The sequence below is a fragment of the Rosa chinensis genome, chromosome 6, assembly GCF_002994745.2.
Source record: "Rosa chinensis cultivar Old Blush chromosome 6, RchiOBHm-V2, whole genome shotgun sequence".
Taxonomy (NCBI): domain Eukaryota; kingdom Viridiplantae; phylum Streptophyta; class Magnoliopsida; order Rosales; family Rosaceae; genus Rosa; species Rosa chinensis.
In genome coordinates this window covers 16767013-16782865 of record NC_037093.1, presented here as the reverse complement: position 1 = coordinate 16782865, position 15853 = coordinate 16767013, and the positions used below count along the sequence as shown (strand labels likewise).

Here is a 15853-nt window from a genome sequence, read left to right as displayed (position 1 = left end):
AATTTTGATGCTTTCAATTGTTGTACAGATCAGTAAGGGTCTCATGAGTCATGGAGTTATGGGTTAATCTTTCTGTTTCTTTTTATTTTTCGATTAGAAGGGTCTGATACTCTGATGGTGTTATGGGCTTGATGATAAAAGGATAAGGATATGGGTTTTATACTTTTATGGTTTGATTATTTTATAGCTTGATTGGTCGGTTTAATTGCAGTCTGTAGATAATGTTGTCGATATGCCTAATGCCTTAAAGAAGTGTTTTGTGAAATATGTATGAGAAACTGTCTGAGTTGTTGCCACTTGCCACTCATTCCGTAACATCACTAACATGTTAGGAAGAGGATAAGTACAAAATGATAGTTGCAATGGTCAGTAAAACGATTCATTGCATTATGGCATTATGTGATTATGCTAATTTGTGAATTGTGATAAATTGTGTATTTTTCAGGAACCATGAGTGATGGAGAAACACCTCCTATTAGTTCTAGTGCCGGGTATGTTAATACCGGTACTAGTAGTGGAGCTGCTGATGCTGAAAATGAGATCATAGATGATAAAGCACCGTTGTGGAAATTTATGAAGAAGATTCAAAAACGGCAAGGTGGAGGAGGTTGGAAGTGGCAGTGCAATTTCTGCAAATTGTACTACAGCGGCTCTTATACTAGAGTTCGTAGTCATTTATTGAAAGAAGGAATAGCGGGGGTGGCAATTTGCACCAAGGTTACTCCTCATGCCTTTATTGCAATGACCAAGTTGGCGAGAGAATCCAAGGAGAGATTAATGAATGCAGCTCCTAGACATGTTCCTCTACCATCAGCACAACAGCAAGGACTCCAAGGAGGGAGTTCCTCTACTAGTAGCTATGGGATGAGTTATCATGCCTATACACAAGCACCAACAGCAAGTGATAGTGGAAAGAAGAGGAAAACAGCTGCTGGTTCTGTTGAAAAGGCCTTCCAAAACTCAGCTAGGGAGCAATGTGATGGTGAGGTTGCAAGGATGTACTACACCGGTGGCTTATCTTTCAACCTAGCTAGAAATCCACACTATCGAAACTCCTACATTCGTGCTTCTACCCTTCCAGGCTATATTCCACCAGGTTACAATGCTCTAAGGACCACACTTCTTGCAAAAGAAAGGAAAAATATTGAGCATCATTTGGAGCCAATCAAGAAAACATGGAAAGATAAAGGTGTGAGTCTTTGTAGTGATGGTTAGTCTGATGCACAAAGAAGACCATTGATTAATGTGATAGCCACTTGTGAGAGTGGTCCGATGATGTTGAAGGCTATAAACTGTCAAGGGGAATTCAAGGATCATGCGATGATTGCAGACTTGATTATAGATTCCATTAAAGAAGTGGGTTGGGAAAATGTAGTGCAAGTGGTCACCGACAATGCTCCTGTTTGTTCCAAGGCCGGTGCCTTGATAGCAAGTAAGTATCCTACTATATTTTGGACATCATGTGTAATGCATACTTTGAATCTTGCTGTCAAGAATATTTGCACACCTTCATTACTTTCAAGCAATGCAGATGTGTTTGATGCATGTTATTGGATACAGCCAGTTTCTTAGGATGTTATGTTCATCAAGAACTTCATTATGAATCATGGAATGAGATTAGTCATGTTTAATGACCATTGCAATTTGAAGTTGCTTTCGGTTGCTCCCACAAGGTTTGCATCAACGTTAATCATGCTAAAGAGGTTTAGGCAAATTAAAAATGGTTTGCAACAGATGGTCATCAGTCCAAAGTGGGATGATTACAAAGAAGATGATGTTAGGAAGGCAGCTTCTGTGAAGGAGAAATTATTAGATGAGTTGCTATGGGATGACATTGATTACATCATTTCTTTTACTGAGCCTATCTATGAGATGATCAGGAAAGCAGACACTGATAGGCCTTCTCTTCATTTAGTGTATGAATGGTGGGATAGTATGATTGAGCAAGTGAAGAAGGCTATCTATAGGAAAGAAAGGAAGCAACCTCATGAAGAGTCTCCATTTTGGGATGCAGTGTATAAGGTTCTAATGGCTCGTTGGTCCAAGAGCAATACTTCTCTCAATTGCTTGGCACATTCATTGAATCCGAAGTAAGTATAACATGTGTTTATCTTTTTGCTTGTTTGTTTAATCTTTCATAAATTATAATGTGAATTAAACTTATTCTTATTTTATATCTAGGTATTATAGTTCGGAATGGCTTAGTGAAGATACTAATCGGGTTGCTCCCCACAAAGATTTAGAGATTACAAGGGAGAGGAAAAATTGTATCCTTAGATACTTTGCCAATGAAGATGATCGAAGGAAAGTTAACATAGAATTTGCTAATTTTTCTATGTGTATGCAAGAGTTTGGAAGTGGAGATGCTATGAAGGATAGGTTTATTATGCAGCCTATAACATGGTGGGCTGTCCATGGAGCTTCGGCTCCATCTCTCCAAGCCATAGCCTTCAAGGTTCTAGGTCAACCTTGTTCTTCTTCATGTTGTGAAAGAAATTGGAGTACTTACAATTTCATTCACTCTGTGAGGAGGAACAAGATAACACCACAACGAGCGGAAGATTTGGTGTTTGTGCATACCAATCTTTGCCTTTTAGCTAGGAGAAGCCCAAGTTACAATGAAAGTACAATTCAAATGTGGGATGTTGGAGGTGATGAGTTTGATTCTTTAGAAGAGTCTAATATTGGAAGGCTTGAGATTGCTAACCTTTCACTTGATGAACCACAATTAGAGGGGGTTTTGTTTAATGTTGATGATGAAGATGAAGACCTTGAGGATGTTGTCCAAGTTGAATGAACTTGATAGTTGAATTAAGTTGTGTTAACCTTTTGTTTGAACCTTTAGATTGATAATGTTTGATTGTAATAAACTAGTACTTTGTTTATGTTTCATAATTTTTTTTCTTCTAATTATATATATATATACAGATCCGATCCAGAGCGGAGCTCCGCTTTGGAATTAACGTGTGAAGTTCGAGTTTTGAGTCACTCTTCGGTCGCATATCCACATCTTGACCGTTCAGTTTTTAGGTACTAGTGTATAGATCATCTCTGCAAATGTTCAACCAAATTGATGATCGTTAAGGTATCTAACTCGCTTAAACCAATGGACGGACTGAATCTGTCAACCTGAACCGTACTAGCTTTAAGGCAGTTATCAATGCCTTAACGATCATCATTTTGGCTGAAAATTTGCAGAGACGATCTATACTAGTACCTAAAAACTGAACAGTCGAGATGTGGATATGCGACCGAAAAGTGACCAAAAACTCGAACTTCACACGTTAATTTTCAAAGCGGAGCTCCGCTCTGGATAGGATCTGTATATATATATATATATATATATATATATTTAATTAACGTATCCTTCGCGTACCCGGATCCAATTACATTTAAAATTTGCCGTATCTACGGATCCGACCGTACCGTATCCGGATACTCGTACCCGTATCGGTGCTTCTTAGATTGCCACAACCTTTACATCAAGCACACCAAACACCAGTGAAAGCACTGCAGTGTTTCAAATAAGAACCACAAGCAAACCCGCCAAACCATGAAAACCAAGCTATATCATGAGACCATGAAACCAAGAAACCCAACCACACTAGTTAAAATAGAAACTCATAACATTAAACACGATGATAATCGACATTCCTCGGCCTCTGGTTATTAAGTTGCAAGCTAGCGTACATATATCAGGATGGTCGCATGAAAGAAGCAATAACTGCAATTAATTATTAAACTCGTTGGATCACCCAGCAATGCTGATATCACAATCTTCAGAGCCAACCCAACCATCTCACAATACCTCCTCACCTTACCTCTGCTGTGACCGGTGTGAACCATATTCTTGATCTTCGGAACGCTTGTCATCTCTTACCCCAAAAGTTTAGTCGAGCGCTCCTCGATTATTTCCCTCGCATATGCTACTTCCAACTTATACTTCTTGCATCTCGACCTATAAATCCACCTGCGGTCTTTCTCGATCAGCTTCAGCTTGACGCTCCCATCCTCGAGCTCCATAGGAAAGTTTGCGCAGCAGGGATGCAGGTCGAAATCGCACCTGTCACAACGGTACAAAAACTCGGTTACAGGCTTGGTTCATGCATCGCAATAGTGGCGTTCTTCGGCGGCCTCAAGCAGAACTTCAAGTTTTTGCACTTGGGCATCAGCGGGTGGAACATAGGAGTATCAGGATCGACTCCGCAATGCTTGTGGAGGTCGAAGTTACATGCGGTGCAAGTGTAACGTTTGCCTATTCCTATCACCTTGTCGCCATCACACCTGAACGGGAACTTTGTGTCCTCAAGTTTGAGCTGGTGGCGGTGGCTTTCATGGGATATGTGATTCCCATCAATGATCATGGCTATGTTTTAAGCTAGCTTAGTAGTTTAAGTCGGAAGTTCTGGTATAACGAACTTAATTAAACCTTTGAAGGGCATTATATATATAGAGGGAATGCAAATATATCTTTTATGCATTTGCATAAACAAATGCTAAGTTACTTGGCAAATGACATATTTATGTTAGTTGCTAATTTCCATTACGCTGGGTACGTACGTACCTAGCTACTCTAATATATACGTACGCCATTATGTATCAGTTTGGGCTACACGTACGGTTCGGGACTCGGGTGGAAATTTATCAACGTAATCGTGTGAGTGCTGTTGTTAATTAAAGGGTTTGAAATGGTTCTGAAATTTCTGTGAACTACAAGTTAAAAACCATCTATTAAGCATTTATGGGACCTCGATCTGAAAGCAACAAACCGGATCACCTTCAAGACTAAATGGGCATATCAATAATTTTTTTTTTTTTTTTTTATATAGATTCTGATCTCAATGTGGTAATCATCGGAAATTTCCACCTCTTTGGCACTTGCAATATTATTGGTCATTGTTAGGCGTATACGTCAAGGCAATAAGGAAAACTCAAATTCTGGGTTTTTGAATTTGCAGCGACTACAGAGGTAATTGCCTCTCGTCTACCAAGGTTTCCGATATCTTCAAATAACCAAAGTGTGTGTCAAATTTTTTGTAGTTTAACTTCATTTATTTAAGTGATATCACTATCTTCCAAATAATATGATAAGTATAATGATTAATATTTACCACCTTAGTCTTGAGGTAGGACCACGCTTGTGAGAATTTTTTTTAATTATTAATTGCCTATGTTACTAGACAAATATTAAATCAAATCAAAGTAGTCAAAGTTAAAAGCCAAGAAAACCTCCAATATTGTAATGGATAGTAATCTAAATCTTGTAAGAATTTGGTTGTATGGATCCGGTCTGAGGTGTAGTAGATTTCGATCTAATTCATCATTGCTCCGGGTGATCAGTTAGTGTCAGTTTTTTTTTCCTATTGAATCTGTAAGGATATATGGATCCATTTGAAGCCAAATCTTGTGACCATGCAGCATTTTGTCTCCGCTTACGTGTAGTGATTGAGCAGTTGCAACTCTGTTGTCATCTTTTTCTCATTTATTGTATTTTTCTCTCATACATTGCAGTTTTTATGTGACTTTTCAGCTTTGCTGTACCATAGGTCTTAAGGCTTTCTTAGTGGTTTGTAGAGAAAGAGAGCCGCTGAGTGATCTTGGTTAGAGGATGTGGGAATATCAGGGACGGATTTGTTTGGATAGTCTTAATTTGGATCAGAGTAAAGTTATGGTACGTTAACATTTCTTATATATGTCCTATTTTATGTAATATTTATCATTTTAAGAACTCATGATACCACTTTGATGACTCATGTGGTAACTAGAAAAAAATCTTCATTAAGGTAAATAAGGTCCTCTTTAGAGTAAAATAGTTCTCATTTGAGTAACTAAGTCTTAAAATTGGTAATTCCGTATGTTCTCGTAAGTCCTAAAAGTAGTAATTGTATGTATATCATATGTTAACATATTGTGCAACTTTCCTTTTGTATCAAATAGTGAGATGGGATTCGTTCATTCAGTCTTTGACTCAAAATGAGCACGTGGCGGTGATTATGGAAGAGATGGGGGTGTTCTTTGTGATGAACGTCTCAAATTGTCCCCAATTTTGAGTGAGGCCATTTTGTACGGGTCACATTTTATGCTAGGACTATTTGATACGTGTGTCATTTGCAAATTCTATGTTTTAACTTTTTATGGATTGTCTCTTGGTTAGAGGATGTGGGAATATTGGGGATGGATTTGTTTGGATAGTCTTTGGATCAGAGGTAAAGTTATGGTACATTAACATTTTTTTTAGGATTAAATACTTGTTACTCCTCAAACTTTTGCCCGAAAAACAGTTTAGTCCCTCGCCTTTCAAATTAAACTGGATAGTCCTTATTCTTTCTAATTCTCATACAACATGTCCAAAATGATCCGAAATGACTATTATGCCCCTCATTTTCTATTTTTATTATTATTTTTATTTTTTCTCTATTTTTTTAATTTTTCTCTCCTTTTTTTATACTCTCTCTCTCTCTCTCTCTCTCTCTCTCTCTCTCTCTCTCTCTCTCTCTCTCTCTCTCTCTCTCTCTCCCTCTCTCCCTCTCTCCTGGCCGCACGGTCTCTCTCTCTCCCTCGACCTCTCTTCTTCTTCTCTTCCTCTGCCATCATCGGAGACCACCACTTCCGGCCACCATCTCACCAAAAACCTAAACTCTCCCTTTCTATCTTCTCAGCCGCGCGTCCTTCTCTCTCTCCCCTGACCTCTCGCTCCCTCTCTCTTCTTCTTCCCTCTGCAACCACCGGAGAACACCATCTCCGGCCACCATTTCATCACGTCGCCACCTCCAATCGATCCAACACCCAAATCCCAGAAACCTCTCTGCCCGCCGACACCTGACAACGCCGTTCGAGCATCACCGGAGCTCTCGGCTCTGCATGCCTTCGATTTCTAGTCTCCAACTCGAATCGAGCTTCAACACCTCCATAAACGAAGTCAGAGCTACACTATCTTTCGAAACCCCAAACTCCCGACCTCCGATTCTGAACAGAGCCACCACACGCGCCGCCGCTGGTGCGTGGGAGAAGCTAGCTCCGCCGCTCATGGCTGCTGAAGCTTCAGACCGCCTCTATTAGGTAATCTTCGTGTTTTTCCTTTGATTGGAGCTTCTGGGTTGACGAGAAATGGAATCCCTAATTGTGTTGTTTAATTTTGGATTGTGAGAGGGTGATGAAATGGTGGCCGGATATGGTGTTCTCCGGTGGTTGCAGAGGGAAGAAGAAGAGAGAGGGAGCGAGAGAGAAGGACGCGCGGCTGAGAAGAGAGAAAGGGAGAGTTTAGGTTTTTGGTGAGATGGTGGCCGGAAGTGGTGGTCTCCGGTGATGGTAGAGGAAGAGAAGAAGAAGAAGAAGAAGAGAGGTCGAGAGAGAGAGGGAGGGAGGGAGAGAGAGAGAGAGAGAGAGAGAGAGAGAGAGAGAGAGAGAGAGAGAGAGAGAGAGAGAGAGAGAGAGAGAGAGATAGTATAAAAAAGGGGAGAAAAATTAAAAAAATAGAGAAAAAAATAAAAATAAAAATAGAAAATGAGGGGCATAATAGTCATTTCGGATCATTTTGGACCTGTTGTATGAGAATTAGAAAGAATAAGGACTATCTAGTTTAATTTGAAAGGCGAGGGACTAAACTGTTTTTCAGGCAAAAGTTTGAGGAGTAACAAGTATTTAATCCATTTTTTTATATGTCCTATTTCATGTAATATTTACTATTTTAAGGACTCATGTTACCACTTTGATGACTCATGTGATTACTAGAAAAAAGTCCTCATTAAGGTAAATAAGGTCCTCGTACAGTAAAGTAGTTAACTAGAAAAAAATGTTCATTAAGACAAGGATAATACTTGGTTGACCAAGGCTGGTCAACCAGTCCTAACCAACCATAACGCGGCTCTTTCGCAAATCGACATGTGTTCCTTATTTCTTTTCTTTTTTTCCTCTTTTCTTCCCAGACAGCTAAATTCCTTTTCTTCTTCCTTAGCCATCAGAGTATCAATTCCATTCTTCCTCCTGTTTGAGCCCAAAAGTAATTTTGGCAAGCTCCCTTTAGGGGATTAAGCATAGCGGGCCGATACCTGCGGCCTAAAATTAAGTCTACTTGGGTTTGGGTTCTAGCTTCGCTCATTCCGAGATTCATAAGGAAAACGAGCCCTTGTTTGAATCAAGTAGCGAAGATTGAATAGGAAACTTCAATCAATAATCCTTCTATGGCAAGGAACAGTCGAAGCCCTAGGTAAAAATACCAGGTTTCAAGGACGGAACAACACACAACGCTCCAATCAATCATACAGATTACCAAAGCCTGCCCGGAGCAAACCTACCTACAACCTAGTTGCAAACTAGCGAAGCAAGGGTAACGCCCTCGCAACCCAGCGAAGTTAAAGATACGCTTTAGCAAACCCGTGCTTTCTCCAAACTTCTCGGTGATTGCTCTGCTTAACCTATAATGTTGAGTATCGATTCGGTGATGCGAAGAGATCACAACCAAAGCCCTTATCTGTAAGGCAAGAAGTCCTTTTCCGAAAGGCATAGAAAAGAACCTTGTGACGGGGTTGGTGCTCTCCTCGTCCACATTGTTTGATCAAGAAGTCAGGTCAAGGGACTCCCCGACGACTGCACCTCATGGTGTTGGCACGCCTGCGCAAGCTCAAAAGAGACTGTTTGCAACTAGACTAGTTTTGGAGCCAAGCATTTTGGCACGCCCAATGGGACCTGCATAGTGTTTCTTTGTGATCGTCACCATTGGGAAGTCAAATGCAAACCCTTACCAAAAGGTTTACGTTAACTGCCCGAAGCACAAAACCTCCAGTTACAGGCCGCACTCTCGTGCAAACTGTCGTGGTCTTACTAAAGAACAGGTGAACCAAAGATTTTCTCTCCACCCACCGTCCTTTGACATGTCAACTGAATATGGAGGAAGTCAACAGCCCACCACTGAGGGCACCAATGCTCCTATTATCTGGTGGTGCGTCCAACACCACTCAGGTGGTGGAAGGCGAAATTTTCATGGATGGTTTTGTGCCCACTCCTATCCCAGAGGACGCGAGCATAGAGGAAAAGCTTGCCATCTTCTAGCAGAACAGTGCATCATATTATAAGAAGATAAGAAAAGGGCTCGCGGACGAGCGACGAAAGATTGATGACCTCGTCAATCAGGTCCAACTCCTGGGACAAGGGTTGCGACAGACATAGAGGCGTTTAGATAGCATGTCCCAGCGAAGCCAAGCAAACCACGACCAGCTCGTAACCATGATTAATGACCAGGCTGCCTAAAACAAACACATTGCAGCTGACGTCGCGGCTATGCGTAAAGAGGGGTCCAACCTTTCAACTCAAGTTGCCATGCAGAAAACTGAATTGGAACAGGCTAAGGAGGTTTTGAAGAAGACATTGCGGGACGCTAATGCCACCCTTGGTTCTCTTGGTCAACCTTCTGGATCCGGCAAATATGTGCCACCGAATGCCCGTGAGAAAGCTACTAGTAACACTGTTACATCCTCTACAGCCACCACCGCCACGTCTGCCAAAGCCAAAGACAAAGCATTGGTGATTGGTGGCAAAGAAAAAGCAGCACAGAAGAGTAAAACTCTGAAATTCGGTGACAGTACCCTGGCTGATCCTGGGGTGTTTGCTCAATATGATAGTGATGGGGCATAGAATGTCTACCAAGAGCTCCTAGGGAATTACTATAGGATTGATCAGACGAGCACTCCAATTAAGATCACTGCTTTGGCCAAGGATGTGTCTGCACCAGCAATTACTCTTCAACAACCCAGTATTCCCCGGGCCATTCGCTTGGGAGAAGGCCCAGCGATTGCTAGTCAAGCTGAACTTGCCATGAAAGCTGCTCGCCAGACTATGGTGATTCCTCCCCCTCCTGGCCCAGATTATGTAAGACGTGAAGAGGTGGAGGAGATGATCAGGTTGGCTAACCCTAGGGCCCACCTCGATGGGGTTTATGAGGGGCCCTTCCCGCCACACATCATGCTCGCACATTTCCCTAGAGGCTATAAAAATATCATATTTTCTACTTTTTCAGGGGAAGACACCGAGAACGAGGCAACTCATTTGGCCAGGTTTAAGGTGCAATGTGGCCAGTGCCAGAATGATGACAGCCTCAAGTGCAAAATCTTTGGCACTTCTCTGTCTGGAGCTACTTTCACATGGCTCTCTAAGCTCCGCCCAGGGTCGGTGGCAAATTGGCTAGCAATGGAAAAGCTCTTCAGAGAGACCGTCGGAGCTATAAAGCCTAAGGTTGATTTGGCTTCCCTTACCCAGATGTCTCAACAGCCTACTGAATCTGAGATTGCTTATCTCCAAAGGTTCTAGATTCAAAAGGCTAAACTGAACATGGTTCTGCCAGAAAGAGAATTGGTTAAGCTGGCAATCAAGGGCTTGGAGCTGCGCCAGCGAAAGAAGCAGCATGGCAGCATGATACAGTCAATGGGCGAGCTCATTACTGAGGTGGGTAGCTTTGAGCATCTCCTTAGAGAAACGGATGCCAGGAAGAATGCGTCCAAAGGAACCTATGTGCCTGGAAAACACCGGACGGTGGCTGCCCTAAATTATCAGCCAGCCTCATATGATCCTTATTACCAGGGTGAAGAGGTTTTCCAGGACGACGATGAAGAAGAGGAGAATGATGTTTCCACTTTTGAGCTGACAGGAAGAAAGAACTCGGCCTTGAAGCAACTGAAAATAACTAAGGAACCAGTCAAGCTCAAGTCCGTAGCCTTCACCAAAACAGAGTTCGCGATGTATACATATGATACCAATAAGGCACATGAGATTCTAGATGAGATGATAGCTGCGAAGATGGTGAAGACAGACTTCGGTCCTTTCCCTAAGTTAGAATAGGTGAAAGGAAAAAAGTACTGTAAATTCCATAATCTGTGGAATCATAACACGACCGACTGTGTTAAACTGAAGGACCAGATTCAGGTATGTCTCAATAATGGTAGTTTGCAAGTGGAGACTCCGGTGATCGCAGCAGCACTGGTTGATTTGAATCATTTCCCTGACACCGGGGTCAATATGGTTGACGTGACTTGGACCAAGAAGGGCTAGAGAAGGCCAGCCCTAGACCTGACTACCAAAGGTCAAGAGGAAAAGAATGATGAGGAACATGTCTCAGCGAAGAAGGCCATGGCTATCAGCGAGGCCTCACCAGTGGTCTTATGCTCGCGATGCAAAGAAGAATGTGGCATCCAAGTATCACATGAAAAGGTCGAGCAGACATTTCGCTTTGGCTCTTTCCCGCCAATTAAGTGGGCCTCACCATCGCGACATTATCAGCCTTCCAGCCCAAGAGCGAAAGATAAGATGGAGTCACCACCATCTCTAAAGGATTCCAACCTATTCAAGAAGTTGAGAGTATCCGTGAATGAACAAAAACAAGACGGGAAAGCTAAAAGCGATGTTTTGACCAAACCTTATATACCGCCTTCTTCAACATCTTCTATCAAGGAGGGTAAGTGGTACACCAGAGAGAAGGGGAAGGCTGTAAAGATTAGTCCTTTGAAGAAAAGGAAGCTGTAGCGTAGGTTCGGAGAAGCCAAGCGAACGCTAGAGGCTCTAGATCAGGGTCTGATCAAGCCTTCGCAATTGTTCAAATCCCTTGAGCATTATCAGAGGGAGATGGAGGTGTTAACGCTAAGCCTTTAGTGGCTCCCCGCAGCCTTCAAAAGCAGGTAAGCTCAGCACCAGGGGCATCCAAGCCAAGTGTTTTCTGCAGGATCACTAAAGAAAAGACACCTTCGCTGGTTAAGAAGGAAAGCTCGTCCACTAGGCGGCCATGTGTATGGTGCAGGTTGTTTCTCGAGGAGCCTAAACCCAAATCCTCAATTTTTGAAAGACTGGGGGGCAAGGGTAACAAGTCAGACACCCTGCAATGGAGGCCCAAGAAAATCCAGAGTGTAGTGGTAGCGGCCCCGGGCGAGGCCCCAGCAACTAAGTAGAAGATAGAGCCGCCGAAACCAGTTTCCAACACATAGGAACACAAGCAAGTGCAGTTGGCGGAGCTTCCTGGGGAATCGTTGGTCGCTTTGGTGGCTAAGAAACTCAATACCGAGATCTCGGTTGATGAACCCAAGCTAGACCTTGAAGATGACATGGACGAGACAAAGATAGTAGATACCTCCTGCAATATGGTTTATGTGCTTCCTGACAAATATGCTTTACCAATCGCTACGCAGGAATGCATAGAAGCTGACTCGACCGGAGAACAACAGTTGCAGATCACTTCGGCCGCGACAACGCCGGTAGAAGAAGCAGTGTTCCTTGAGACTGAAGACGCCAACAGTAAGGGTTTCTTCATGAGCTTGACAAGACCCACACCTGCCATGGTGCAGCACATGCGACCTTTATACATCACAACAGAGATTAATGGGACTAAGGTCAGCAAGATCATGGTGGACACTAGCGCGGCTGTGAACGTGATTACTACAAGGACCATGCAGCTGTTGGGAATCAAGAAGGAAAAGATCCAGTCTACTTCTCTCACGTTGAAGAACTTCGCGGGCACAGTAACCAATACGCTAGGTTTACTGTTCCTAACAATCAAGGTAGGTCCCGTGGAAGGCGTTTATGCGTTCTTCGTTACAGATTGTTATGCAGCCTATAGCGCCATCCTGGGAAGAGATTGGATTAACTGGAGCTATTGTGTTCCGTCAACACTCCACCAGGAACTGATCATGTGGAACAGGGTGACAGATAAGGCTGAAGTGATTAAAGCGGACCCGCGTCCTTTCCTTATTTCCGCAAAATTATGTAGATGTCAGGTATTACTTGGAGCCAATTACTCCATTGCAGGTCAGTGGCATCAACAACAAGGGCTGCCCCACAGGAGTGACGGCCTCTGAGTTGGCACAGTGGGGGCTCAAGCTAGTAAAAGAAGATTTGGCGAGGCCCGGCCACGCGGTGCCCCACCCAATAGATAATTAATGGATTACGACCTTCCAAAGGAAGGGATAGAGGCCTTCCACTCTTTGTATGACAGGATATCCTCATACTTAGTGGAAAAAGTGACCTACGATCGAGTCGTGACATTAGAAGTGGTTGGCGAAGAAATATCTGACAGAGATGAGGAGGAAGAAGAGGAAATCCAGCTCGCGCTAGCGGCGCTGGATGACACTCCTCCAAAGGTTAGTGTGATGCCCCGGAAATTCGTAATTATTTTCTGAGGAATTTCTGGAATCTAATTTATGGTTGTGGGACGGTTTCGTGGCTCGTGGACGGAGAGGAAGTGTTTCGGACGAATTAATTATTTGAAAAGTATGACTTTAGGGGGGTTCAAGGTTGACTTTTTATTCATTGGGATTCTCTAAAAACTTCCTTCATGAAAGTTGTAGAGCGCGTTGATATGAGTTCGTGGACATGTGGAACGCGAGAATCAGAGTTCGTATGAGAAAGTTATGGCCATTGGAAGGAATTTCCATTTTGGTATAAATAGAAGTTTCCCGAAGGAGAAACTTACTATTTTCATTTGTTTCCTTTTCCGGAAACCATTCCTTTCTCTCTCTTCTCTCTCGGCTACACCTTCAGAATCGAAATTATCCGGCTGACCCGACCCGAACCCGGACGATCCGACCCGACTTTTCCGGCGAACTGCGGCGGTCTCCGGCGACGAAACTTTCCAAATCAGTTCGTCTCCTCCGTCTGGTCGTCCCTGTGGTGTCCTCTAGCACCGATTCTCGGTGGTGGCGGCGGTAGAAGACGGTGCAGGTTGGTGTTTTCGAACCCGATCGGAAATCCTTGGTCCGACGTCGGCGAGGCTTCAAGTCTTCTTGGTTGAGCTCAGAGCAGCCTCGTTGATCGATCCTTGGTGGTTGTTGACTTGATACACATTTACGCAAGCGTACGTATCGTGTCAAAATAGGGAAATATTATGCCCAAGTTTATCGTACCACGGGGATTAGTGGCTAACCCACAATCCTTGGGTAATCGGAAATAAAAACACTTAGCAAACAAACGAAAAAGACAGAAAAAGAAAATAAATAAAAATGCTATTCTAAGGCACCAAGTCTTAGCAATGCTCGGCTTTGGTTTTCACCAAAGCCTAATCAAAACTAAGAGTCTAGTGGTGGATATGCACAAATGAGTCGAAATTTGTAGGGGTTTTTGAATTGGGAATCAACTAAATTAAACACAACCGAAAGGAAACTAAACAACTAATTAACGAACTAGAAAATTAAATTTGGGTTTTCAAATTAATGGGAACATGGGAGTGTCGGGTGATTCACACTAACTATCTTGCAAATATCGAAGCCAATTTCACAAATGCATGCATTTCCTTTATGTGTCGAGTCCCGTATCTAGTACCGGTTAAGGCTACTAAACCAATTATCCTTTCGGTGTATTGATTATGCCGGTTAAGGCCATAATCAACTCTCTAATTTGGGCATTACGCCGGTTAAGGCCGCAATATCCAAAATTAGAGGCCTATAGAGCAAGATAAAAGAGACCCAAGCAAGCTTAGCTACAATTAAGCTAGCTAATGGTCACCACACTTAAATCCTAGATGCCACAAGACTAATAAGTTGTCAATTTATCAATCTATTCATCGCAATTGCCCACAACATAATTTCAAAGGTTGACAAAGCCTAGAAACATGCTTCTAAGGACCAATAAATTCGGATTTAAATCATACACAATGAAAATTGCATTTATTAAAATTAAAACATCAATATTTATACAAGATGAGTTAGGGGTTCACAACCCTAACTCCCAAAATTGAACTACTCACTACCCATAATCAAATACATCATCAATAGCAAATAAAATTATGGAATAGATAATAAAGAAGAGAGGGGAGAGTTAACTTGGTCACTTCTAGCTATGAGCTAGTATGAACCAAGCAATTTCTTCACCCAACTACCCAAAATAGAGGTGTGGTACTCTTGATGATGATTCCCTTAAAGCCTTGTGTGAGTCTTTCTAAATTCCCAAAATAAAACTAAAGAAACTAAAGAAAATGAAGAGGGAGTTGGAGAGGATGAGAAAGAGAGCAGCCCAAAGGGGCTGCCTCTGTTTGGTGCGGCTACTGATGGGTTCTAGGGTAGGGAAGAGATGAATATATATATATATATATATAGATGGCTGTGGCTGGTCGTGAGGGAAACCAAGAAGGAAGAAGGGTGATGGGGACATGTGGCACCATGGGATAGGAGAGAGGAGAAAAAAAAAAGGAAAAGAAAAGAAAAAAAAACAAAGAAAGAAGAGGAACAGCACGTGGGAGGGGAGGAAAATATGCTGATGCTGACGTCATGAGCAAAGGCTTATTTATTTATATTTTATTTTTTTTTTCCTTTTTCTTTTCTTTTCTTCTTTTCTTCATTCTTCATTCTTCTTTTTTTTTTCTTTCTTCTCCCTTCTCATTGCATTTCCGCAAATATTATCGGAGGCAATTAGATTTTGTTCCGTTGATGGCATTGACCACAGTTGACCCGTATTGACAATTTCGTCCTTTTGTCGGAAACTCCAATTTCGCACAATTTTCTCACGATTTCCGCAACTCCACTTATTTCCTACACAATAAATAAAATTGGATTCATTACATATTAATTGACATGGAGATTTGCTTATTTATAGTGTTTTAGATATAATTATACACATATAAATGCGTATAATCAGTTGTTTGGATCGATTCACGTGAAACTTCGATCAACTCAGATTGGATTACTGTTCACGGCTTGTGAGGTAGTTTTCGACCCTTTATACTTATTTTCTGACTTCGAGCTAGTTATAAGAATTCACAAGCATGCTTAGATGAAGAACTTTGATGTTGGGAGTTTTGTGAAATATTAAGTTTTGGCCGGCGGCGGTGCGCCACTGATAGGAGCATTTTAATGCGACGTTTTAACTGTTATTTCCCTATATTTTT

At 42.3% G+C, this 15853-nt stretch overlaps 2 protein-coding genes across 2 annotated transcripts; one reads left to right on the top strand and one right to left on the bottom strand.

Moving 5' to 3' along the window:
* The first annotated feature begins 1592 nt into the window (after positions 1-1592).
* LOC112170936 lies at positions 1593-2797 on the top strand. The gene is made up of 2 exons (XM_024308201.2): positions 1593-2090; positions 2182-2797. Exons 1-2 carry the CDS (start codon positions 1600-1602, stop codon positions 2795-2797), a joined length of 1107 nt encoding a protein of 368 aa, XP_024163969.1. The 5' UTR covers positions 1593-1599.
* A 611-nt stretch (positions 2798-3408) lies between these two features.
* LOC112170935 lies at positions 3409-4364 on the bottom strand. The gene is made up of 3 exons (XM_024308200.1): positions 4162-4364; positions 3881-4063; positions 3409-3475 (listed from the first exon to the last, which is right to left on the bottom strand). Exons 1-3 carry the CDS (start codon positions 4362-4364, stop codon positions 3409-3411), a joined length of 453 nt encoding a protein of 150 aa, XP_024163968.1.
* Positions 4365-15853: the final 11489 nt, after the last annotated feature.